Genomic DNA, 26,897 nt, shown 5'->3' on the forward strand with positions numbered 1-26,897 from the left:
GAAACTCTACATCTCTGGAAGTCATCTTTCTACGCTTTGTATGAATACAATATAAAGAAGCAACCTAGACAATATAAAGAAGCGACCTTTTGGGAAGCTTACCATTGTGTGTTTACATTCAACTGAGAAAACAAGTCTCTAATTCAAACATGACACTGATGGTGTCGGAAAGCAACAGAAATCAAATGTTCAGATTCACCAAGATGATGATAACAAGTTTTGGTCAATTAACTCTTCAACTCAAAGATAAAAGTCATATTCTTGAATTGAAGGGAAACTTCAGAACTGGGATTTGTCAAGGGTGTCAAAGTAAGGGTGATCAAGTGCTGTCTTTGCTGAAATTCTTTCAGCAGGATTGTACTTGAGCATTTTCTGCATTTGTTTAAAACATATAAAGCTCGATCAGGTGGAAAATAGATTTGACAAAGAGTCTTAAGCCTAGTAAAAATAGGAAGCATGATCAATTTCGCAACAATATTCATATGCTATTGGTCAGTCATGAGGCAGTAAATTTACCGTGAGAAGATCAACTCCTTGAGGGGAAAGAGATGGAACAGCACGTGCTAAGTCTTGCGGCGCCCACTTTGGGTAGACATGCCAGTCACGCAGAGATGAAACACCAGGCCACTGCTGCTCACTTGGTGTTCCTAGCAATCTCCATCAATCAGGAAAGATATTATTAATCTCTATACAATAATAGTCAATAAAGATACGATGCTGAAAAAAGAACTTCAGTTCATCAAAAAACATTAGAGAGTGAAGCTTTATGATCAAGGAAAACTGGATTACAAACAAAGGATCTATTGATTTCGGTTAGTAGCTCTATTGGTGTTCCTTGCAATCTCCATAAACCATTTTAATCAAACAAAACTGGACTAACAAAGGGTCTACTCGATTTCAATTCAATTCAGCAAAAACATTCAAGAGCGAATCATTATGATAAAAGAAAAATGGAATACATAGGGTCTATTGATCTCAATTCATTCAGCAAAAACATTCAAGAGTGAATCATTATGATGAAGAAGAACTGGACTGTAAAGGGTCTACTCGATTTCAATTCAATCAAGTAAAAACATTCAAGAGTGAATCATTATGATAAAACAAAAAATGGAATGCATGGGGTCTATTGATCTCATTTCATTCAACAAAAACATTCAAGAGTGAATGATTATGATCAAGAAAAACTGGACTGTAAAGGGGTCTATTCACTTCAATTAGTAGGTAGCAATATGATTCAATCAAGGCAAACATACTTGAAGATATGAAGCAATTGCTGATACTCAGAATCACCAGGGAAGAGAGCTTGCCTCCTAACCATCTCAGCTGTTCAAATCCAAAGAAAAAAACAAACAAACATAAAAACACACACATAGAGACGAATTAAAAATAAAATCAAAGAAAACAAGTAACTAACCAAAGATGCAACCAACAGACCACATATCAACAGCAGTAGAATAATGAGAGGATCCAAGAAGAACCTCAGGAGCCCTATACCAAAGCGTCACAATCTCATGAGTATACGACTTAAGCGGCACAGTGAAGGTCCTCCCGAGCCCCAAATCAGCGATCTTAAGCAACTCCTTATCCTTCACCAGCAGCAGATTCTGCGGCTTCAGATCTCGATGCAACACGCCGTGGCTGTGGCAGTGCGCGACGCCCTTGCAGAGCTGGAACATGAGCTTCTGGATCAGATCGTCGCCGAGGGGTTTAGGGTTGGGGGATTTGCGGAAGGAGTCGACGAACTTCTTGAGGTCGGTGTCGAGGTACTCGAAGACGAGGTAGAGGTTGGATTTGGAGGGGGGTTTGAGGACGTGCTCGACGGAGAGGAGGCGGACGATGTAGAGGGAGGAGGAGAGCATCTGGAGGAGGGAGATCTCGCGGAGGGCGGTGGGCGGGATGCCTTCCTCGTCGATCTCCAGGCGCGTTTTCTTGAGTGCGACGAGTTTTCCCGTGGATTTCTCCACGGCTTTGTAGACTTTTCCGTAGGTTCCTTCCCCCACTTTCTCTAGCTTCTCGTACTTCTCCATTTGTTAGTTGGTTTGGTTGATCGAGACTCGAGAGGAAGGGTTCTCTCTCTCTATGTATGTATTAATGGAGAGAGAGAGGGACGCTCCTTTTGGGGGAGATGCTGCCACGTCGGATTGTTTTCCCGCTCCTCCTGAGTTTTGAATTCTCCCTCGCTGCTTTCATACATGTGTGTGTGACAAATGAGTCATGACTCATGACCTTAAATTAATTTAGAGTACGTATTTCTTTTTTTTAGACAAAATGGTAACTTTTGAGACCACTTACAGTCTAGTTTTGTTTGATCATAATGATTATTTAATGATTATAAAGTTAGTAGACGTTGTCAAAAAAAAAAGAAGTTAGTAGACAAAAATTTTGGAGAACACACACACCCCAGGACATAATAAAATAAGACTTTTTAATAATTGTACCAGAAACTTGAATATATTTTCAAAGTTTTCACTAATTATTTGATGATTTTTCATAAAAAGAAAATAATACTTTTAATAATTGTACTTGCACATTAAACATACTACATTTTCTAAAAATATATACAAAATGTTAGAAATTGTGATTACTGAGAGAAGCTTACAAAATAAACTACTACACTTAACTAGTCTGAAAATATTACAAAAGTTAGGATATTAATAAGGCGATTACCGGAAAAAACAATTGAAATGATTCTAACGTTTTTCTACATAGATGGATTCTTTAGTTTCCAACAAACCTATATAACAGATAATATAGATTTATCTCTGATCATTGTTATCCTCTGGTGCAGGTTGTGGAGGAACCAAGTCTGGGAATTTGTCAAGTATCAACTTGCCCAAGTTGCGATAATACTCCAACTGCTTCACCATCTCCTTCAACTCCACCTCCTGATACTCATTCAACTCTGCGATCCTCGCATTTGCTGCCCTCAGCTCTTCCTTTAAGAAACCAAAAATGAAATGAATATATATTAAAGGAATACAAAAGTTAACAAAATGAGACAAGAGTTACACTTGATATACCTCAAGATATGCCACGTTGCGTGACGGACCAGAAGGAGTCGATCCTTGCTGCTGCTGCTGCTCGTCGTGGACTTCTGTATCCCCATCTGTTAGCTGCAACCAGAGGCCAGGAAAAAAGGTTTTACAAGGAGAAAAGTTTCCCTCTAAATGAATAAAATATCAAGGAACAACACTTATTTATGCCTAGAAAAGTCCAAGTTGCTTCAACAACTAGCTTACTCCATAATGATAAACATTTGGGAGGGAGGATTGTATACCTTCTCTGACTCTGGCTTGAGTTGAGCTTTCAGATCACGGATAGCTAACTATACATATAAAGGTAAAGAAGTATGTTTAGCGACAATGTAATGGTCAAGAAAACTCTGCAATAAGGAAAATGATTTCTTACTTTCATTTGCGCAATTTCCAACTGAAACAATGAGATAAATAACCGTCAAAAAACTTGTTTAAAACCTTCGTACATATTGGTTGATAACTAATAGTATTAACTCTATAATAATGCCAAACCTCTTCTTTCAAAGACTTGTCGGAAGATCTTAGAGTTTGGATGTAGTCAATCACATGTTGAGGTTCTGTGAGAAGAGAAAAAAAAACATAATCATTTTGGGACTGCTAAAGAAAGGGTTTAGGCACATCATAGCATATATAAAAAATCAAGATTTGATATGGAGAAGAAGAGTATTAACCAGGAGATTTTCTAGCGGGTACAAAGGACTCCTTCTTAAACGCTGACTTCCACTTATCAAGCTCATTCTGACACAAAATACACAAAAAAAAAAAGTAAAAGATGAGATCACATAAAAAGAAGATGCAATAGAACTATAGGAGTAAATAGAAAGAATATACTTGACAAGAAGCAAACTCGTCTTTAACACTCTGGAAACTGTCAAAGAACAATGAAGCAAGCTCGTCTTTAAGTTTATCAAAACTGCCAGAGAGCAATGCTCGACATGAAGCAAGCTCGTCTTTAAGAACCTCAAGACTGCCACAGAGAAAGAGAGGTTTTGAAGTTATTATACATGAGAAAGCTAAACACTCTTGCAAATGGCATTAAAAGCATCAAAGAAGAAACCTCTCGATGGTTGATGAAACGATTGCAACACATTCAGTACAACTCTGAAACGACAAAAAAAAAACCAAAATGTCTCACTAAATCAACATTACCGTAGTCAAGGATATAATAGAGATGAAAATCAGTAGATCTCATCAAAAGCTTACCTTCTTTGAGACGGAGACATCATGTTCATGGTCACCAAATCTTCTTTTGTTTCCTGAAACCCTAGTTTCATTTGAAGCGGAATGGTCTCCGCTAAAATCGCCGTCCATTGTAGCAAGTTCACTCAAACGAAAAAGCCCAAAGATTTTCTGCGGGATGTCGATGGTGAGTGAGTTATACGAGATCGACGGGAATTCAGGGTTTTAGATTGGGGGAAGAAAGAGGAGAGAATCGGGTCGGGTTAACCCGGTTTCCGGTTAGGATACGTTTATGATTTTTTACTTTACACGTGTAATTCGTTCCTTTTCCCGGATTTTTTGTTTTGTCAACCCCAGAAATTTTTTTTCCCCAGAATTTACTGTCAAATTAAAAAAAAAATGTAGTAATTTTTGTATTGTTCCTTGATCTAAGGTAGGGCTGGGCATAAAACCTGTAATCCGAAATCCGAATCCGAACCGAAAAATCCGATCCGAACCGAATCCGAAATCTAAAAAATATCTGAATAGATCTTGTAAGGTGTTACAAAACATATCCGAACTCGAAGTGTTATTAACCGAACCTGAATGGATAATCCGAAAAACCCAAAAAATATCCGAACAAACCGATCCAGATGTCCGAATTAATATATAATATAAATATTTAAAACATAAATATATACTTCAAATACTCAATTTCATATTTATTTCAACATGATATCTAACAATAAGTATCTAATTTTTTTCAAAATATCTTAAATACTCCATTATATATAAATAAGTATATACTTTTTATGTTTTTCTATTGAATTTTAGATTTTACTTAGGGTATATCCGAACTGATCTGATATAACCCGAATCCGAATAATATATGGTTACTTCGGATATTATCCGAACCGAACAAAAACCGATGTGTTATATCTGAACCCGAACCGAACTTGTAGATTTACTATAATAGGACCTAGAAGGTGTTACAAAATAGAACCGAAATCCGAAAAATCCAAACCGAACCTGAATGGGTATCCGAACGCCCATGCCTAATCTAAGGATTTTTGAGTCTTCTTACAATTTTCTCAACAATAAATGTAGTGGAGGAAAGCTGGAAGAATTTTTTTCAAGTGATCAAATGTGGCTAAATTAGCTAAAGATACACATTCTTCGTATTAATTATCGAGTTAAAAAAACAGATGAGTTTTGTTTGTTTTTTCTTTCTTTCTTATTGAATGAATTTACAAGGCAAGGACGCATGTGATCAAATCAGTAATAAACTTCTAGGCAGGTAGATAAGTCCAATTCATTGATTTTTCTTTACAGAAAAATCATTTAGTGTCTGTTACAAAAAAAAAAAATCATTTAGTGTAACATATGTAATATGTATGCATTTTGAGTTTTCAACACTATATTATATTGTTTTCAAAGATCTCAAACCAGAAAAAAAAAAAAATTAAAGACAACCACGTAAGACTTTACCTCACGCCAAGTTTGACTTCGTAGGCACTTACAAGAGAGTTGTATATAGAAGCTGCTGAGAATACTCAAAACAAGAAAAGAAAACGAGAGATAAGGAAAATAAAATGGCTGCCTTATCAGAGAAAGAAGCCGAAGCTTATCTTGACGCAAGGCCGAGGTATCCAGTCGATTGGTATAAGAAGATAGCCGCACGGACACAAGACCACAAGTCTGCTTGGGATGTCGGAACTGGTAATGGTCAGGCTGCTATTGGGGTAATTAAAATATCTTCTTGTTTTTATTTAAAGATTTATATCTTACTCTAGACTTCGAGAAACCTGAAACCTTCCGTTACTATGACCTTCTTAGTGTGATTTGTGATACTGAGATTAGGTTGATAGATCCAGCAACAAGATAACTAGTCTTTTGTTGAATCATGTGTATAATTATTCTAGAATATTATATGCATATTTATGTACTTTTATTTATTGGACTAAAATATTATGGAATAGAAGTTCTATTTTAGGAAAGATTATAGGAGCATACAGTCCAAATACCATAAGCTTCTCATTGATTATAACTTATAGCAAATGAGCTTAGGCAGATATGGGAGAAAATGTTAAGGCAAAGCTGAAGAAGATAAAGAATAACATGCATGTGTTTATTCACCTGGTCCCATTTATGGTTGATGAGTTGTTTTGTGACATAATAAGAAAACTTGTAAATTGTGATATTTGACAAAATCAAAAACTTTATATATTTCGCAGCTTATTGAGCATTACGAGAACGTGGTGGCTACCGATATAAATGAGGTACAACTTAAACGAGCAATCAAACACTCACGAATCAATTACCATCAAACCCCAAAGAATATGTCAGAAGACGAAATGGTCGCTCTAATCGGAGGAGAGAACTCTATCGATCTCATAGTTGCTGCACAAGCTGTTCATTTTTTCGACCTAACCACTTTTTTTTTTTTTTTTTTTTTTTGATTAACCAGGTGTTGACCCCTTCGGGACCCACCACCTAGGCCCGGCGCCAGCCTGTGTCTGTACCGGTTAAGGCCCTGGACACGCCTCCCCGCCCGAGTTTCGAATCCGCGTTCCCTCAGCCGAAGCCTCGGGGTACCACTGGACTAGCTCGTCCGGGTACAGACACAGGACGTTGCAAAACGTGTACTTCGTAAGGAAGGAGGCCTAATCGCTATTTGGGTTTACAACGATATCATTATCTCGCCAGAGATCGATCCCATAATCAAGCGCCTTGTCGACTCTACACTTCCTTTTTAGAACTCCTCTAATGAATTTGGCATTTGATAGTTACAAAACGTTGCCGTTTCCTTTTGAGGGCGTAGGGATGGGGTCAGAAGGAAAGCCTGTTACGCTAGATATTCCGCATAAACTTTCGCTTAAAGGGTTTATAGGGTTCTTGAGATCATGGCAGCCAGCGATGAGGCCAAGGAGCAAGGAGTCGAGCTTGTCAATGAAGATCTAATAACCAAGTTTAAGGAGGCTTGGGGTGATGAAAACCAAGTTAAAGATGTTTTCTACAAGGCTTATATGATTGTTGGGAAATTTCCGGTATCCATCCAACATTATAATTAGTTCTTTTCACATTTAAAGAGAAATTACTTTTACTTATTAGCTTGTTGTTAATTGTCGTCTGCGCAGGAAGTGAGATGTGAATCGGAACAAGTGTCTGAAGATGGTAACAAAGATCTCTTGCACCAAACGGAGGTTGGGAGAAAGCAAGAAAGGCGACAACCATCTGATGAAGAAAGCAGACAAATTAAGAAACAAAATACAAGTGAAGATGAGGCATGCTAGAGAAAAATATGCACTACCTCTTGCGATATAAACATAAGTATTTATGAATTACTGAATTAGTTAAAATTTGAATCATCATCAGTATTTTGTTAGTATTTCAATAAGGGTTTTAAATAAATTATTAATTAAACCATTTGAGAAAGTAATAAACTAATGTTTGTGTTTTAGCTATCAATAAATTCAACGCCGCTGGATTTTGCACAAACTTGGAATACGATACAGAGTTGTTGGAACATGCATGTCAACACTCAGCTATTGGCTTGGTGTTCTCTGAATACCAACAAGTCACAGAAAACTCTAAGAAATATTGCAGTCCAAGCTATCATATATAATATCTGGGCTGAAAGGAATTACATGATTTTCAACAATCAGGTGCTAACCCCATCTGAACGCTTCAAGCTTGTTGATAGGACTGTCAGTAATACAATTTCTGCTCGCAAGACCAGGAAAGAATTCAAGCATCTTATGGCCCTTTGGTTGGTTTGACAAAGCGCCACTCTGTGTGTTCTCAGTTTGTTAACATGTTTTTCTCTGTTTTTGCCATGTTTAACAAAGCTTGTTTATAAACTCTTAGCTTGTAAACCATTTCATCAATATGATATTCACAGTTAAGCAAAAAAAAAAAGAAAGAAAATTAATTACTAACATTAGAAGGACTAAAATAAAATCAGTTCTTAAAAAGATTGTGGTTTCAATTAATTTTGTAACCATTGTCTGGTAAGTTTAGAATTAAGAAGTTTAAAGGGGTGTTATTCGTTGTAGATGTTAAACTCAACTCCAACAGATTTAAAATGTGTAATACTTTGAGTGATTAATTAATGATTTACTAGATTTTGACCCGCCCTTTAAAGGGCGGACATATTTATTTTTTATATTTATTCTAAATTTTAATTTTTATATTTATTTTTTTAATTATATTTGTGTTTTTATTTTTATAATATCTTTTAATAATTAATAAAAGGCTTTAATAATTATATTAAAATAATTAGATCACACTTATATCAATAGTTCATGTTCCTGTTTTAATACTATTGATATATATATATATATTTCAAACTTATACACCCACTTTTTTAGATAAGAAGTTAACGAGAAATCAGTTTTTGAAAATATATTACAATATATGGAGTTTAATGAATAATTTAAAAATAATTAAAATAACTAACCTTAAAAATAGGAATGACATTCTTGTTAATTCTTTGAAACATCAAGGGGATGTCAAAATAAAGGCTGCTGTTTTAATTGTATTGATAGTTCTTTCTTATAATCAATATCAATGGATTTTAAAATATATAAGATTTTTTAAAAAAATTTGATTTATCAATTTAAATATGTAAGATTTTAGAATGATTCACTATTGATTTTAAGATAATTTAAAAATTAAAATTTATTGACTCTAGTCTCGTGAAAACACCACCTTAAATTTATAACAATGATGAAAACAAAAGCTCATAACATGTTTCTAGACAAAAGAATTTACGGAGGTTTTTACATGTTTGTGGACAAATGATTTTATCTCATAACATTTTTTGAATGACTCTAAGGAGGTGTTAAATTAACTTAACAGTTTATCTGTAACAATGAAGGATTTCTTTTGTTACTCCAAGCAATCAAATATCACCATAGATTAATAACGTTTGTGAAATTATAATGATCATTTAATACTGCCAGTCAGTCAAAGGAGCATTGAAGATGGATGATCCATTGGAGTCAAAATAATACTTCGAAATTGATAATACATATCTTCGTGAAGATCGTTTCTTCGTCTGTTTTTTGAAGAACAAGAAATGTGAAAAAATGAAGAAGAAAATAATGACGAGATACGTAAGAAAAGGTGGGTTGATAACTCTGAATTTTCAACTGAAAATCTTTGGGTAAAGCTTGGATTTTGATTGGTAAAATTTTCACATAAAAATAATATCAAAATCATTCAACTTTTTTACAACTTCTTTTACGGTGAAAATCAATCCTTACATGACTAACAATAGATTTTAAATCATAATTTCAAATCATAGATTGAATAACAACAAATTTTAAATTCTTATATTAATGATATTATAAATACAAGAACCAAATAATACTGGATTTAAACCCTTTCAATAAAAATATTTTAAATACAAGAATCAATAACACTAGATTTAAATTCTTTCAATAAAAAGTATTTTAAATACAAGAATTAATAACACTAGATTTATAATAAGGAATCAAAATCAACTATTGAATAACAGTAAATTGATCTTAGATTTAAATTCTATTCAAGTCCATCAATGAATAACACAATCTAAGAAAAAAACAAGTTTGGGGAATTAATCTATGTGTATCTTACGGGCTTTTAAATTTTTGCGGTCATTAAAATCAAGTCAGCTGTTAAGTGGTTTCAATTCATTTTGTAACCGAACTTTCATTTTTTAGTAATGATATTTACAATTTAGAAGAAAAAAAAACATTTGAAGGACCATGCTAACTATATATGGCGTTGGTACACTTAAACATAGATTATAAAATACTACAATACAAAATATTTTAACAAATTGTCACTCGTTTTTTTTAACGCTGATTTATTATGATATTACAATTATTAGGAACATTACATAGACGATTAATTGTCACTCGTTTATTACTCATTTTCTTTATGAAATTCTACTTTTTTTTACATTCAAGTAAGGGTCCGACTAGTTCAAACGCAGCAGTTGTAGTTACATGTACGGAGGTTTGCAAATGTGGGTCTTTACAGTTTCAAGCATTATTTAGCATTTTGTATATAACTGGCACAATGTTTAAATATTGTTGTGTTTACGGGATATTTATGACTGTTTGATTATGAGATATTGCAGTAGTTTAATAATAAATTACTAACATAAATATATTATAACATTATAAAAATTAAAACATACTATTGTGATAAAATATAATAATTATTAATATAATATGATTAATAACAATATTATGTTTACTTATTTAATTTTTTATTTAGTTGAAATTTGTAATTTTAATAATTATTTTTGAAGATTTCTAGTAAAAATTAAAAAAAAATTGTTTCATTTTATACATGTGTATATATCTTTATATATGTATGTATATTAGTTTTCAAAATATTCTCATGAATAACTAATTTAAAATATTTATAAAACAAATTATGATACTGTGTGAATTTAAATTAACATAAAATGTGTATATATTTTTATTTATAATATTTAAATTTTTAATTTTTAATTTAAAAATTTAAAATATTTTTTAAAAAAATAATTTTATATTTATTGATCCACCCGTAAACGTCCGTAACCGCAAATGCTAGTTAGAACCAGCTTTTGATTTTAAGAGATTCGGAACGGTTGAAACGATTTATATCATCTTGTATAATTTTTTTTAAAACGCTATCAACTATTATCAAACGTAAAAACTATATTTGCGGGTGATAACAGAAAACTAGTCAAATCCTACATTAGCACAACGTAGCCACGTAGGTGTGGCAAGATATTTTCTTGTGCCGAAACAGTGAACACCATGTAGAGAGAGAATTTGAAATCAGCATAACTTTTAGAATATGATTTTTTTTTTGAATATTAAAGAAAATGATTTACGATGGCTAAATTTATTTTGTGATAATATAAAATTACAGATAATTCTTATAACCCATGATTTGAGATTGTGAAAAAGCTATAATTATTCTATAAGACAGTTCGAGGTCAATTAAACATTTTTGTAAAAATAAATGAAACTTGATTATTTAAAATCATCAACTTGTTTATACACCTATAAATTCATTTCTTTTACATACACATATGTTCCCATCATTATAGATAATAGTGACACTTTCATACAAAACAAATTACTTATACCAGTCAAATTTCTGAACCCATTTTACAAGTTATGCAGAAATATATATATAAAAGATATGAATTGTGGGAAAATAAATGTTATAGAACTAGAATTTTCACACGCCAATAAATGATTAAGGATGTTTTTAATTGAATGGGAAGAATCTTCTTCTTTTTTTTTTGAAACAATTGAATGGGAAGAATCAATAAATTGATCGTATGGTAGAACCAAGAAGTCAATTACGTACTATGATCCAAACATCCTAAATAACACTTACACTACATTACAAATGAATCTATCAAACTGATTACATTACATGGACTGGTTTTGTTTATATATACATTTCAGTTAGATCTGTCAACAAAATGATATTGGACCTCGCAACAACCTTTCATATTAACGTTGATGTCTTTAATTATCACTTCTCTTCACACAAAGTTTTGATTATGTTTTCAGTTGGTCTTGGTTTAAGATTGTTCGAATAGTTAGTTTGTTGATGAGCCATGGTTCGAAATTTCGAATCATCTGGTTAGAATAGAGCCTGTTACAAATGGATCATATGGGTTGCTCTGTACCTTGAAGTCGATATCTCGAATGTGAGAAGACCAGATCAAAGCGACTGCACTATGTATGGTCATATTGAATTGCAAGAGTTTGCCAGATCTAAAGATTCTTACTCTATTTTGATAAATCATTTAAATTCTGGATCTTTAATCGTAATTCTTTTTGGCGCTCTAAGCCAATACTACCCTTTTTAATAGAAGATTTACATGCTTTTGTTTAAAGCTCCATGTAGCAATCGAAACAAGGGTTGAATTATGCCAATAGACCATTATTAACAAGTTCGTAATTGTGATATGTATCAACTGGTTATAATCATTAATTCAAATAATAGATTAATTAAAGATTACTTACGAGGGCCAAACCATGTGAACCCATATTCCTACAAGCAATAACTAAAATAATACATTGGATCTCAGTCTTTCTTAAGTCAGCGGCTAAGTGATTTTTGCTTACAAGATAATCTAATCTTTAAACAATTACTTGATAATCTTCGGCATGATCGATGACTTTCCAACATGTATCAATAAAGAGTTCGAATTATAAGTTACAGCTAATCATTTGAGGATTATAGAGTGCAAGTCAACAACTATGTCCAGATACTTTAAGCAAAAAAAAAAAACTATGTCCAGATACTTCCAAATCCTAAGGATCAAGCTATGTGGATTCACATGCATCCGTTAGTTCTTTTATTAGAATTACTTAAAAGAATCTTTAGGCTAACAATTATAAACTTGAAAATAGTTGCCTATTTGCCCCTACTATTTCACTAAACCAAATCAAACCCCATTATCTTTTACTTTCTCGTATCACTATCCGTAGTATCAACTAAAATCTTCTTGTTTTTCTTCTATTTTTGACCCTAAAAACAATGTTTGGTATCTAGGCCTCTGAGTAGTATAAAAAGGAAAATCGAATTATTGTAGTTATTTGTTTTTCTTTTATCCTCATAAATACAACCAAAATCAATTAAAAGGTTCAAACCTGAATTTGTTATATTTTCTTCGTTCTTGGAACCAATCATATTTAAAAGAACATAAAATTAAAATTGTATTCGGACTACAAAACATTCTACTTTTTTGACTCGATTTTCCTTACAAATATCACAAAGTATGAAAAGAAAAAAGATTTAGTTAGGTTATTAAATAATTTCTGAACATTGAAAAAAATAGACACTCCTTATGAAGTATGAACACAATTTTAAAAAGAAAACTCAATTATTTTTGTTTTTCCATTTATTTTTGACCAAAGTTATTGGTTTCACACATGTTGCTTTCTTGTCTTTTAGTGGGAGAGGTCCACTAAAGTTAGGTGGAGGATTCCTTTTCGGCTATTACTGAAACTTATAAAAACATCGGGGACGAAACTGCAAACATGGGGAAGAAAAGTAAATAACGCTCACTCTATCCTTCTTCTTGGATATAAATAGTAAAGCTGGGAAGTGGAAACAGAGAGAGATAGAGCTCTTCAACTTTTCAAGCTCACACATTATTACTCCCACAAGTGCCGTGTAATCATTCTCTTTATCCCTTACCCTTTCCCCGAAACTTATCTTCTCCACCACCGTCACCGTCACCGTCACCGTCACCTTCTGTTTCCGACTAAGGTTTGTTCTTTATTTGTCTGGGAGTATCTTTAGTTATGTTTTAAAGCTTTTCAGTTCATTAATTATGTTTATAGATGAACAAAGTCTTGTTTATATCTCATCTTTAAGCTCATTTACACAGAAACTTGAATATTCGTTTTCTTATTTTTTTGTTAACTGAATCTTGAATATTCAAAGCATGGATTTTTATGCTTGCTTCAGTCCAAGTTTTTACTATTTATTTGTAATTCTTGTATCAACCAATCTTAGTGACCGTTTCATTCAAATGATCAGCTACTTGAAAACTCTAAAGGGTAAAAAAAAAACTTTGAAGGGTTTGCTCATATTCCTAAGTATTGAGCTTTTAAATTGTTTTATTTCAACATTTATTGATGAAAATGCTCATTTTTTATAGGACTATGGAAGAAAAGGATGTGTATACAGAAGATGGAACTGTCGATATTCACAAAAACCCTGCCAACAAGAAGACAACCGGAAACTGGAAAGCTTGCCGCTTCATCCTCGGTAACAACAATCCTATCTTGTGTTTTACTTTATTATGCTCTCATAGAAGACTGATCAGTGTTTGTAACCTTCTCTAGGCAATGAGTGTTGTGAAAGATTGGCATACTATGGAATGGGAACTAACCTCGTGAACTATCTTGAAAGCCGTCTGAATCAAGGCAACGCTACTGCTGCTAATAACGTCACTAACTGGTCTGGAACATGTTACATAACTCCTCTGATTGGTGCCTTTCTGGCTGATGCTTATCTCGGACGTTACTGGACTATTGCAACCTTTGTTTTCATCTATGTCTCCGTGAGTTTTTTTCACTTCCCCTCTGCTAATGATTTAACCTTAATATGTTGGAAGTAACTAGTCTTCTCTTGCAGGGCATGACTCTGTTGACATTATCAGCTTCAGTTCCTGGACTTAAACCCGGTAACTGCAACGGCGACACGTGTCACCCTAACTCTGGCCAGACAGCTGTTTTCTTTGTTGCCCTCTACATGATCGCGCTCGGAACGGGAGGTATAAAGCCGTGCGTTTCCTCCTTTGGAGCTGATCAGTTTGATGAGAATGACGAGGCAGAGAAGCTGAAGAAAAGCTCTTTCTTCAACTGGTTTTACTTCTCCATCAACGTTGGAGCTCTTGTTGCTGCCACTGTTCTTGTCTATATACAAATGAACGTTGGCTGGGGGTGGGGTTTCGGTGTTCCGACCGTGGCTATGGTCATTGCTGTTGTGTTTTTCTTCTTGGGGAGTCGTTATTACAGGCTTCAGAGACCTGGTGGGAGTCCACTCACGAGGATCTTTCAGGTTATTGTTGCTGCTTTCAGGAAGGTGAGTGTTAAGGTTCCAGAGGACAAGTCTTTGCTCTTTGAAACTGCAGATGATGAGAGTAATATCACAGGTAGCAGGAAGCTTGAGCATACAGACAACTTAATGTAAGAAACACACAAAGTTTCCACCTTTGTCCTACTTTAAGCTTCTAACCAGGATCGTCTAGAATTATTAATAGACCGTCTAGAATTAATTTAAGTTACTGTAAAAATTTATAGCTTTATTTATATATATTTGACATTTTTTTGAAATTATCAACTCTCAATTTAGTACTACATTTAAAATTTTAAAGTTTCATATTATAACTTATATATTTATTTTCAAAAGATTCTTAATTTTTCTTTTATTTTTAACTCGGACTTGTTCGACTGCTCCAATTGCACGTGCTGTTAGACGATCCTGCTTCTAACCAAAGTGTTGAACATCTTAGGTTTTTTGACAAGGCAGCGGTTGAGAGTCACTCGGATAGCATCAAAGACGGTGAGGTGAATCCATGGAGACTCTGCTCAGTAACACAAGTGGAAGAGCTCAAGTCCATAATCACTCTTCTACCAGTATGGGCCTCAGGGATAGTCTTTGCCACAGTGTACAGCCAAATGAACACAATGTTCGTCTTGCAAGGAAACACAATGGACCAACACATGGGGAAGAACTTCGAGATCCCATCAGCTTCCCTCTCGCTTTTCGACACGGTCAGTGTACTCTTCTGGACTCCTGTCTACGACCAGTTCATTGTTCCCTTCGCTAGAAAGTTCACACGTCAAGAACGTGGCTTCACTCAGCTTCAACGTATGGGAATAGGTCTCGTGATCTCGATCTTTGCCATGATCACTGCAGGGGTTCTTGAGGTCGTTAGGCTTGACTACGTGAAAACCCACAACGCATATGATGATAAAAAGATCCCCATGTCGATCTTCTGGCAGATACCTCAGTATTTACTCATTGGGTGTGCTGAAGTTTTCACCTTTATAGGTCAGCTTGAGTTTTTCTATGACCAGGCTCCTGATGCCATGAGAAGTCTCTGCTCTGCTTTGTCTTTGACAACGGTTGCGCTTGGGAACTACTTAAGCACGGTTCTTGTGACGGTTGTGATGAAACTGACTAAGAAGAATGGTAAACCGGGTTGGATACCGGATAACTTGAACCGGGGTCATCTTGATTACTTCTTCTACTTGTTGGCGACTCTGAGTTTCCTCAACTTCTTGGTGTACCTATGGATTTCAAAACGCTACAAGTACAAGAAAGCTATAGGTCGAGCACATTGATTGATTGAAAGAAACTGGTTTCAAGTCTTCAGATTCTTCACAGGGTTACAGTGTTGGTTTAGGTGTTGTTTAATATTATTTCGAAGTACTTGGTTGTGATTTTTAAATGTAGATAAACGTGTGGTTGATGATTTGGGTTTTCCTCAACTTTGTTGTGTGTGTTCCCTGAATAATGCTAGTACTTGTACGTAAAAGGTTTATTTGATTAAGAAAAAGTTTGAAACTTGGGACAATAAAGTTGAATAATTGCAAACTAATCCAACTTTTGATTCATGGTAGGATTGGGCATTTCAGTTATTTTATATTCTAGAAGTTTCTCAACTGAAATAAATTACAATTAGTTTGGTTTGATTTGTATTCGGTTTAGTTGGATTCTTTTTAATTTAGTTTTGTTATGTGAACGCCAAACCTGGTTTAATGCGAACAAAGTGATACAGCCAGTGGTACAAAATAACAATACTCAGGAACTTTAAATCATAAGTTTGAGTAATATTTGCTTGTTAGATAAATTTTGGACATTTTCTTCTCACTTTAGTAGATGTGGATGAGTCTGGATTAACACTGAAAAGAACATTCAACTTATGGGAACAAGAAGTTTCACTCAACAAGAATTAACCTTGCATTCGGAAGTAGAAGTACTGCGATGAGCGATGAAGAATATGCTTTAACATTCAACATGCTAGAGCTTTGAGACAGACTGTAAGGAGTTGATTGCAATGATAATAGAACCCCATGCTTGATCAAGTTTTGCGACCGAATTAGAGAGGATAGAGACGCTACAGATAAGCTTCCCGGACTTCAACATCACTCATGTTCCACGAACGCGTAATCAGATTTCAGACTGTTTAACTAAGACTGCTAGATCATTCCGTAGGAAGTTACATTTTATTGGTTGTTATATTTCACTTATTTACCCAGACCACCTCAAATTTGAATAATAGAATGGTCTTTCTTCGTAAAAAATATAGTTTTGTCATCTTTTAAAACATAAACATAAGCTCGTTAAGTAAACATAATAAAATTACATTTACATTCATAATGTAATAAATATATACCAATTTTCAAAATTCTTAATACATTTTTTTATGGCAGGAAAAAGAATTTACCATTGAGGAAAAATTTATTGAAATTAGTTCAAGAAATGGATGGAATCACATATCTTGTAATCATTGTGCTAAAATACTACAAAAGGATATAAAACTTATTTGCAAAAATGCAAAAAACAAGATATTGTTGGCATTGGTAACTATAATTTAAAGTTATTAATTAAGTTAAAAGAACTAATTATTATTATTTATCAATACCAAATTAAGTTAAAAGAACTAATTATTATTATTTATCAATACCAATCACTTTAAAATAGGTATAAGCTTTAAATGATTGTTGAAGATGATTCAGATTCGGTATTATTAATGACATTCAATAAAGACATGACCAGAATAATGGGTATATCGTCAACCGACTTGATTAAATTTCACGTAAGTTTAATTATATAATAATTATTAAAACTAAATGTATAAACAAACCTAATATATAGAATTGCTATATAGACATATCTAAGGGCGGACCAACATATGAGTGGATGTGGCACGTGTCACATATTACCCTATACAGTAAAATTTCTATAAATTAATAATATTGGGACTTTGAAATTTTATTAATTTATAAAAAAATCTTATTTAGATTTTTTATTTTATTATATATTTATTTTAAATAATAAAAGTATTTGATTTTAGTGTATAGACATTAAATTTTATATTTTGAAATTCGATATTTATATTAAATTTATTATATTATTTGGTGTATATAAGATATATTGCATAGAATTTAAATAGGGCTTTAGACATAATATTAATAAATCTCATCAAAAAAATTATTAAGTGTTAATAAAATATAAAAAAATAATATCATTTTGAATATAAAACAAACAATATAATAATAGATTCTTACTTATATAAAATATGTATACATATAAATTATTAATTTATAATTTTAGTGGAACCATATATTACATAGAATTTTCTGAAAAGTTATTATCTTATTATTTTATCGATTTGTTAAATTTTGAGCCGATCCAAATTGGGATCTGCGAAATTTGTTAATTTATAGAGATTATTAATTTATCGAATATTAATTTATAGAGGTTTGACTGTATATATATCTTTGCAAATTAATAAACAGTTCAAACCTTGCACTTGCTTTTTGATCTTTCAAAATTTCTACACTTCTTTAATTAATTTTGCATAAGATATTTCTCTTGTTTTTATTGTGTTAAACTATTCTTTTTATAATTTTTTTATTTCCTTTTCTTTAATATTTTATTTTCTAAAAGCATAATTTATTAAATTTTAACCTTAACAATTATTTTATTAAGTTTAATATTTCAATAATTAAGACTAAAACTGAAACTAAAATTAATAAATATTTTTTTAATGAAACGACTATGTGCATATGTACTTTTATGATATTAATGAAAATGGATATATAAAATTTGAAAAATTATCTCTTTTTATTTATCCATTTTTAGAAAAACAAGGACTAATGCCTTTTAAAAATATATTTTAATTTACTTTATTAATATAATATATAATTTATATTTCTATATGTGTGACATATATTAAGCTATTTTCTAGGTCCGCCCTTGGACATATCTATTGTCTATGTTTACTTCAACTGTTATATTCTTAAACTATATAGATATTTTCAAATCATTAATGGCTTTAATAATCAAATTATACATAATGTCGTTTTACACACCTAATAATAATTTACATCTACTTTATATATATATTTTTTCTTTTTTGGTAAACATCTACTTGATATTTGGTAGAAGTGTTTGACAGACAGACGTGCACATATCTATATTTTTAGGCACATTGAAGCTGGAGTAAGACATAAATCTGTGATGAAACTTATGCACTTTCTTCAGAGGATATTGGATTTTTATCTTCAGGTACAGATGGAGGCATAGGAGATGCAGATAAATGCAAAAGATACTTAGGAGGAGCCTCAAGACCACTTAAGCTTCCCTCCATCATTTCCACAACTCTGTTCATCGATGGGCGATCTGATGGGCATACTTGAATACATGACAATCCCACAAGAATCATCTTCTTTGCAAGCTCTTCATCTTCGTAGTCTTCTGTTATCTGATCTTCTAGAAAGCTTTTACAATCTCCCTTTTCAAGACCTTTATAGATCCAATCTGGGAAATACATTGAACTACTGTTGTTGTCTGATACAGAGTTCCTGTTTCTTGCTCCCATCATTTCAAGTACCAACATTCCATAACTATACACGTCTGACTTGTGAGAGACTTTCCCGTAGATTCTTGAAAACACTTCGGGTGCGATGTACCCGATGGTCCCTCTTGCCTCTGACATCCACAAGATACTTTCTTTACTCCCACAGAGCCTGGCAAGTCCAAAATCAGAAATCTTGGGACAGAGATCTTTTCCCAACAGTATGTTCTGTGGTTTTATGTCGAAATGAACAATCCTTGTCTTGCAAGCATAGTGCAAGTACTGAAGGCCTCTTGCAACTCCGAGTGCAATATCATACATCTTTCTCAGGTCAATGCGCAATGAGGGCTGGCTCGTTATGAACTTATCGAGTGAACCATTCTCTACAAATTCATATATTATTGCTCTTTTGGACCCTTCGTAGCAGAAGCCTAGCAGAGAAACAATATGGATATAGGATGTTCTGCTCATACTCGCCACTTCGTTAATGAAATCTTCACCGTTTTTCTTTGATTCTTTTAAGACCTTTACTGCAACCTTGAGCCCCTCACAAAGGTTTCCTTCATATACAATTCCATATCCCCCTCTCCCGATTTCTTGAGCGAACGAGTTTGTGATCTCCTTCACCTCAGCGTAGTTATATCGTTTTAGCGGTATAAGTTCCTCAAAATTCTCTATTCTTGGATGTTCTAATGCTTCTATCTTGTTCAGAAAGTATATGAGCATTGATAGAATCAATAGTGTCAAGCTTATAATGAGTATTAACGCTGCACATGAAACTGACTAGTGTTAGGTAAAATTTTGTATTGGAAAGATATAAACAATCTTTTATATTGCTAGAAAACTAACCTCTAGAACCCGTCAAGAGAAAATTAAAGCTAGTTGGACCAGCTCCGGTCGAAGACTTTAGGAGTTCACCATCATCACTAGAACTTGTTTTCATGCATTTGATTCCAAGTACAGAACCGGAGAACTCCTTTATCCTGGTCGGATAAAAAGAAAAGTCTTCTTTGCAGCAAAAATGATTAGCAGACTTGTCGAAACTGCAAAACCCACCGGTTTTTAAACATTGTTTGCATGGTCTCTCATTGATCTTCAGCTTCACTTCGAATCCTTGTCTCAATACATTTTCCAAATTCCAGGCTTCTTTTTCAGGCATGAAACCTGCAGGAACAATAACATTGGAGATTGTTCGACAAGAGTGGTAGTAATGTTCACCGTGATACACTGAACCAGTCCCTCCATTTGAACAAGTGAAATTCTCAAGGTAATGAAAGCGGGGGTCACAGTTAGAGAAAACGGTGAGGTTCTTGTAATTCGGGGATAGCTGGAAGATTTTAGGAGGAAACATTGTTTTGGTAAATGATAGAGAAGAGCATAAGGAAACTGAATAATCTTGTCTTACAAGTTTAAGAGTTTTGAATGTGTTGTCTATTTGAAGGACATTGAAAAAGATGTTGGAGATATTTATAGAGGTTTTGTTTGAAACTCTGTCGCAGCCAAGCTTCAATAATGGATGGCCGCAAGGCTCACCACGATTCTCTCCCCAGAAGGGGAACGTTGCGGTGAGGTTTCCACACTCAAAAACAGAGTCGCATGACAAGGAAGCTTGGTTGCTTAGAGCACAAGGAACATAATGAAACAGAAACATGAACAACGTTACAAAACAAAACCCTAGTGCTGGAGTATCCATCATTTTATTTAACGTATAATTATTTCTGTTTCTTGGAGAAACTGTTATGATGAGGAAAATTACCAGTAAAGAAAAGTCCTCTGTTTATTAACCAAAAAATGAAAGAAAGGTCTCTGTTTCACACTTTGGTGATAGCACTGGACTTGAGACCAGTCTCCGTTAACCCTACAGATATGAATGATGGATAAGGACTTCTTGTAAGCTCAGAACCAATTAGTCTGAATGAATTATCGAGTTTGTTGTTTGATAACATCTAATTTTAATTAAATATGCAAAGAGATAAGATTTCATTTACTTGTTAAAAAGTAAGAACCTGATGAGTCTCTCCATCTCCAACAAGAAAGATATAGGCCTTCAACGAACTAAAAATTTTGGATTAAAATTCAGCTAAGACATACAATCTTGAAATGCAAATTTACTTTTTGATTTGAAGTCTTTATGTTTCTGTCTACTAAATAAATATTTTTAATAAAGAAATAAATTAAGTTTAAAGAAAATGCAAATAAGGATTTACAAATAAAAAATGCATGGGAGACTTGGATATGTTGAAAAACCAAGTCAAGAGTGAAAGTGACAATATTGGAGAGTATATAATTTATACATTGTTAGCACTCACCAATAATGTTTGGAAGCCTTCATTTAGGTTCCGAATGAGAAAAGCAGATCAAGCGGTGCAGATCAAGCAGATCATGCAGAACAAGCAGGAAAAATACATATCAATCGGATCATGCAGGAGAGATGCAGATCAAGCAGATCAAATAATTTTATAATACTAAAATATCAGAACACATAATATATAAACAATATGTAAACAAAAATAAAAATAATTTAATGAAAAATATTTGATTTGGACATAACATAACTGCAATAATGTTAAGTGCGTTATAACAACTTTTATTTATATTATACATGCTTACAAAATTTTAAAAATATTTTAACTACAATTATATACATAACATGAAAATATAATGTATATACTATATATAAATATATTTATAAGAGCAATTGAGATTTATTTGATAAAAATAAATATACAAAAATAATTTTATTATTTTATTTCAATAATCATGTCTATAATACAAATCAGATTAATTTATAAATGAATAATTTATAAATAATATCTTAATAATATCATAGTACTGTTTTCTTAAATAAATATACTCTTAATTTTTTTATCATTTTTACATAAATATATTTTTATATTTTTTATTTATTTTTCACTTTACTCGTAAACAGTAATTAGGTACAATACTGCACCGCAACAAAAAGAACACAACACATCAAATTACGACACGCTTTTTCTAAATTTATAACACTTTTCAATTAAATATATTATATTTTATAATAATTAATATATAAAATAAATATAACAAAAATAAAAGTAAAGACAAACTTACCGTACGATAGATGGAGAAATAATGAGAAACAACACAACAAGATCACATAGCTTCTTTTTTTTATCAGTAGTATGTGTTTCAATTATTATAGTTAATAAATAGCTGTAAAATTAATTCATTTAAAAAAATTATTTGCTAAAAAAACAGAACAAATGTACAACATCAAAAAATGGGTGGACAGATCTGTATGCAGATGATCTGCTTTTATGCAGAAAAAGACAAAAAATATTAGCATAAAGCAGTTCTCATGCTTATTACTTTAGGGCTTCGAATGGTAAAAGCGGTTAAAGCAGTGCAGACCAAGCGGATCAGGCGGATCAAGCAGGAGAAGTGCAGATCAAACGGATTAAGCAGGAGAGATGCAGAACATGCAGGAGAAATGCGGATTAATCAGAACAAACAGTTATTATAGTTTAAATGATAAAAATCTAAATAAAGTAGATTAAATATTTAAAAAATTATAATAAAATATATCAAAATATATAATATATAATATATAAATATAGTACATAAATAGCAAAAATTATTGCACTTAATCCATAATATCACAATTTTAAAGTAAAATTTATTGAAATATATCTCTTCTATTATTGTTCATATTTCAATTATATTACTATATATTTGGATAATACATATCATAATTAAATATATAAATGAAATATATATCTTTCTTCATAAATATACATATTTAAATTATATTACTATATATTTGTGTAATACAAAGTACAAATCTCTTACATTAGTATACATATTTAAACTATATTACTATATATATACACAATATATTATAATTGAAATATTCATTATATTAATATAATTATTTAAAAAAGTAAAAATTATATGACAAAAATAATAAGTAGAGAATGATAATTTTGTATTGTTAAAGTTGTAAATAATATAAAATAAAAATATTATATTCATAAAACTAGATAAATATATTTTTAAAATTATGTATTGTAACAAAGTTATTTATTGACCAAACAAAAAAAGCAGATTAACACCACTAAATGTTGGCGGGTGAGATATGCATGCAGATTTCCTGCTTTTTCCACAAAAAAACAAAAATATTGAACTGCATGCAGATCTCCCGCTTGAACGGCTTTTACAAATAGAATATGGTGAATGGTGAATGCACTGCGGGAGAACTGCATGTGGCAGGAGAACTGCAATTGTCCCGCTACTTCATTCGGACACTAGAAATAAAAAAAATGTGAATGACAACACCCAAACAGTTCTCCTACCTAAGCATCTCTCATGTCTCTCTCCTATCTCTCTCATACTTTCCATTCACACTCTTAGTCTTTGTGGAAATTCGTGTTAGCGTATAAGAAATATCCAATTATTTAACCCACAACTCCACTTTTTTAGAATTCCTTTGGATGTTCCTTGTAAAGAGTTATCCAATTTTCTAAGAGAAATTTTTGGATTCACCTCCTCGACTGAACCAACCAATATAATTTCGTTATTTTATATTAAGTATCTATTTATATAAAATAGAGTTTCTTTCTCTCGTAAGGTGTACACATGGGATACCATGTCACGAATTAGTGTATCCTGCATCTGACACGTCTCTTGATATTTGAAACTCAACTTATGCTCCGAGTTTAAAACTAACCAAAGGTAACATGTGACTGTTGGAATTAGGTGAAAGAAAATATTTTTCACTTCTTCTTTTTCTCTTACAATCATGACTATTTATTATGCATTATGTAATAGACTATTTCATCTTTTCCTTTTTCTGCTCCTTTTGGTCTTTCTTCTTTTAGTCTTGAAAACGAGTTTTAATATATTTGAATCTCCATTAAAGTTTGTCAATAATAATTATAATGAAAAATCTTGTGGGTAAAAAGTATTCTACACAAAATAACAACAAGAAAAACCATACACCGTCTAACCATCATCGTATAAACATTACCTTATAACACAAGTAAATTGACATATTCTATGAAACCTTGGTTAAATTACATAGCATCTAATTGATGTTACAACTTAAATTACTTAACTTAAATTAATATGTTCTACGTAGCAATCTCTTACTAAAAAACACAACCATCAAAATCATAAATACTAAATCTTATCATATAATCTCTGAACACCCAATCAATCTTAAACAACCACAAACGTTATTATACATTTCTTTTACATATCCAACGTAAAACACACGCAATAAGAAGTATACTCTTTCATTAATGTATAAAATAATATTTTTAAAACAATATTTTAAAATAGCATGAGAAAAATTCCAAACACATAATTTTGTTACTAAACATAGTTCAACAAAAGCTAGAATAAGTTACAAAACATAACTAGTAAAACACTAAAATTTCATTAATATTTCATTCCAGATATAATTATGATCCGACAAAATATATTCAAAAACATCTTTTCCTGTTAATTTTTTTATTTATGATATAATTATACTATATATAGTGTTTTAAAATTTAGATTTAACAGTAAAACACTAAAGTTTCATTAATATTTCATTCCAGATATAATTATGATCCGACACAAATATATTCGAAAACATCTTTTCCTGTTATTTTTTTATTTATGATATTATTAACTATATATAGCATTTTAAAATTGAGTTTTAATTATTCTATCAATTATATTTTAAATGATTAGCTTGGAGGTAAACTAATTTGTTATCATGAAGGAAATAATTTGTGTAAAGGTTTTTTAAAACTTAGATTTTCTTGAAATAAATTTAGTATTCTTTATTTAAACTTTATGTTTATATTATAAAAAACTGAAATATAAATAATAATATTTATATATTATTATATTTTCTGAATTATTTTTTGCTAATTTTGCATTCTCTAAAAATAGAGAATAACGAAGATTACTGTCATTTTAATTCAAATCAAAAATATTTATTAAAAATAACAATATGATCTCAGAATTATTTTTATTATTTGTTTGTCTATATTATCTTCTTTTATAATGATTTTAAATGCTTCATAAGTTAATATTAGAAAGTTTTTATTTTAACTTCCCGCCCGTAGGGCGGGTTGATCACAGTCTTTAAAAAAAAATATTGTAATATAATATTATATTTTAAAAAATAAAAATAAAAAAAATAAAAATAATAGTAGTTTCACGCAAATTTTTTTTAAAACAATATTTTTAGTACCGTAATCAAAATATTAAACCTTAAACCCTAAGATTTAGGATTTATCCAAGGGTTTAGGGCTTACCTAAGGGTTTAAGATTTAATATTTATGGTTTAAGGTTTAGTATTTTGCTAACAGAGTTAAAAGTATATTTTAAAAGTTTTCAAGGATTTCGTATTTATCCAAGGATTTAGGGTTTACCAAGAGTTTAGGGTTTACAACGGTTTAGGGTTTATGATTTATGTTTTTCCTGATGATATTTAAAAAAATCTCTTATTTTTTGCAACTACTATTATTTTTATTTATTATTTTATTTTAAAAAGTGTAATATAACTTGATAATTTTTTTCTTTTTTAAAAAGTACTTAATATAAAAAAAGAATTCTTATTGGTTGATGAACACGATAGGGGTGATCCAAGAATTCTCATTATTTAACCTGCAACTCCACTTCTTTGGATATTCTTTTGGATATTCCTCGTAAAGAGTAACCTGTAGTGTCCCGTTTACTAAGACCAACTCGAACGGAACACTAAAACACCAAATTTGGTATAATTTCAGCTTTAATAGAACACCAAAAATGATATAATCTTACCAAATTTGGTATAAAGTGAATAGTGTTATACTATTTTTTTTGTAACACCATTCATCACACCAAATATTTAATATAAATTTCAACAAACTTTTACTAAAATTATTTTAATATTTTAAAAATATAAAAAATTTAGTATAATCAGGGGCAATATTTTTTAGTACGCTTTAGGCGCCATATTAGTCTGGACCGGCACTGTATACAAGTTTATTGAATACATCAAAATTAAACGTCGAGAACAAACATTATAGGAAAAATAATTAGACTATGGGAGGTAAGGAATCCTAAAATGGCAATGAAATTACAAGTATTAATTTCTTATTATTGGATGAAAAGCTAATGTCTTCAAATATATAAAATTGGAAATCTAATATATTATAATCAAAAATAAATTTATTATATAGGAATCAACCATTATGGGATCAATCTATCCACGTCACGTTCATCAAATGTCTCCGGAATTATTGGAGGGCAAAATATATATTTTCAATAATTTTGAAGTATGGAGGGCTAGTGAACTTTATAAAATTTCAGATCATTCTTTCCTTGTACGGTTGAATGCAAATTCGACTATAACTCCAGTATTAGAGGAGAGTGTAATAATAAATTGTGAAAAAATAGATTCCGTGATTATGATCAATTTATGGAAATAACAGACAAAATTTTATCATATGATGGTAATCAGTAAATCCACTATCAAAAATTAAACATTTCCAATGTAAACTTATAGAATTAATGTCAACACACATATATTATTGGTGTTATTGTAGAATAAAAATTAAGTACAGAAGCTATTGTTACTG

At 31.6% G+C, this 26,897-nt stretch overlaps 4 protein-coding genes and 1 pseudogene across 4 annotated transcripts in view; 2 read left to right on the forward strand and 3 right to left on the reverse strand.

Annotated features, from left to right (window-relative positions):
- Positions 1-52: 52 nt before the first annotated feature.
- On the reverse strand, positions 53-2,091 carry LOC130511751 (cyclin-dependent kinase B1-1). Its single transcript, XM_057009296.1, has 4 exons — positions 1,415-2,091; positions 1,254-1,323; positions 517-655; positions 53-372 (listed from the first exon to the last, which is right to left on the reverse strand). Exons 1-4 carry the CDS (start codon positions 2,025-2,027, stop codon positions 280-282), a joined length of 915 nt encoding a protein of 304 aa, XP_056865276.1. The 5' UTR covers positions 2,028-2,091; the 3' UTR covers positions 53-279.
- Positions 2,092-2,566: 475 nt separating this feature from the next.
- Positions 2,567-26,897, reverse strand: part of LOC108824840 (FKBP12-interacting protein of 37 kDa-like) — a 39,783-nt gene continuing 15,452 nt past the window's right edge. The window contains exons 2-10 of the mRNA XM_057009298.1: positions 4,239-4,375; positions 4,093-4,136; positions 3,867-4,002; positions 3,707-3,773; positions 3,528-3,592; positions 3,409-3,429; positions 3,278-3,325; positions 3,021-3,113; positions 2,567-2,936 (exon numbers count right to left, since the gene is read on the reverse strand). Coding sequence (XP_056865278.1) covers positions 2,757-2,936; positions 3,021-3,113; positions 3,278-3,325; positions 3,409-3,429; positions 3,528-3,592; positions 3,707-3,773; positions 3,867-4,002; positions 4,093-4,136; positions 4,239-4,346 — 762 coding nt within the window. The 5' untranslated portion in view covers positions 4,347-4,375 and the 3' untranslated portion in view covers positions 2,567-2,756. The remainder of the gene's footprint in view (positions 2,937-3,020; positions 3,114-3,277; positions 3,326-3,408; positions 3,430-3,527; positions 3,593-3,706; positions 3,774-3,866; positions 4,003-4,092; positions 4,137-4,238; positions 4,376-26,897) is intronic.
- LOC108826179 (uncharacterized) lies at positions 5,723-8,064 on the forward strand (annotated as a pseudogene).
- On the forward strand, positions 13,315-16,283 carry LOC108833904 (protein NRT1/ PTR FAMILY 8.1). Its single transcript, XM_018607297.2, has 5 exons — positions 13,315-13,472; positions 13,867-13,976; positions 14,054-14,271; positions 14,346-14,899; positions 15,226-16,283. Exons 2-5 carry the CDS (start codon positions 13,871-13,873, stop codon positions 16,058-16,060), a joined length of 1,713 nt encoding a protein of 570 aa, XP_018462799.1. The 5' UTR covers positions 13,315-13,472; positions 13,867-13,870; the 3' UTR covers positions 16,061-16,283.
- Positions 18,759-21,078, reverse strand: LOC108835107 (LEAF RUST 10 DISEASE-RESISTANCE LOCUS RECEPTOR-LIKE PROTEIN KINASE-like 2.3). Its single transcript, XM_018608404.2, has 2 exons — positions 20,152-21,078; positions 18,759-20,069 (listed from the first exon to the last, which is right to left on the reverse strand). Exons 1-2 carry the CDS (start codon positions 20,996-20,998, stop codon positions 18,973-18,975), a joined length of 1,944 nt encoding a protein of 647 aa, XP_018463906.2. The 5' UTR covers positions 20,999-21,078; the 3' UTR covers positions 18,759-18,972.

The sequence above is a fragment of the Raphanus sativus genome, chromosome 4 (genome assembly GCF_000801105.2).
Source record: "Raphanus sativus cultivar WK10039 chromosome 4, ASM80110v3, whole genome shotgun sequence".
Classification (NCBI taxonomy): domain Eukaryota; kingdom Viridiplantae; phylum Streptophyta; class Magnoliopsida; order Brassicales; family Brassicaceae; genus Raphanus; species Raphanus sativus.

What these genes read in the sequence shown, in the direction of transcription:
- LOC108835107 (XM_018608404.2), bottom strand. Translation starts at nt 20,998, where the DNA reads ATGATGGATACTCCAGCACTAGGGTTTTGTTTTGTAACGTTGTTCATG. An exon ending in TCTCTTGACGGGTTCTAGAG is followed by an intron (nt 20,070 to 20,151) that starts GTTAGTTTTCTA and finishes TTTCATGTGCAG; the next exon opens with CGTTAATACTCATTATAAGC.
- LOC130511751 (XM_057009296.1), bottom strand. Translation starts at nt 2,027, where the DNA reads ATGGAGAAGTACGAGAAGCTAGAGAAAGTGGGGGAAGGAACCTACGGA. An exon ending in GTCTGTTGGTTGCATCTTTG is followed by an intron (nt 1,324 to 1,414) that starts GTTAGTTACTTG and finishes GGATTTGAACAG; the next exon opens with CTGAGATGGTTAGGAGGCAA. An exon ending in AAGGAGTTGATCTTCTCACG is followed by an intron (nt 373 to 516) that starts GTAAATTTACTG and finishes AAACAAATGCAG; the next exon opens with AAAATGCTCAAGTACAATCC.
- LOC108833904 (XM_018607297.2), top strand. Translation starts at nt 13,871, where the DNA reads ATGGAAGAAAAGGATGTGTATACAGAAGATGGAACTGTCGATATTCAC. An exon ending in TTGTTTTCATCTATGTCTCC is followed by an intron (nt 14,272 to 14,345) that starts GTGAGTTTTTTT and finishes CTTCTCTTGCAG; the next exon opens with GGCATGACTCTGTTGACATT. An exon ending in GAGCATACAGACAACTTAAT is followed by an intron (nt 14,900 to 15,225) that starts GTAAGAAACACA and finishes TGAACATCTTAG; the next exon opens with GTTTTTTGACAAGGCAGCGG.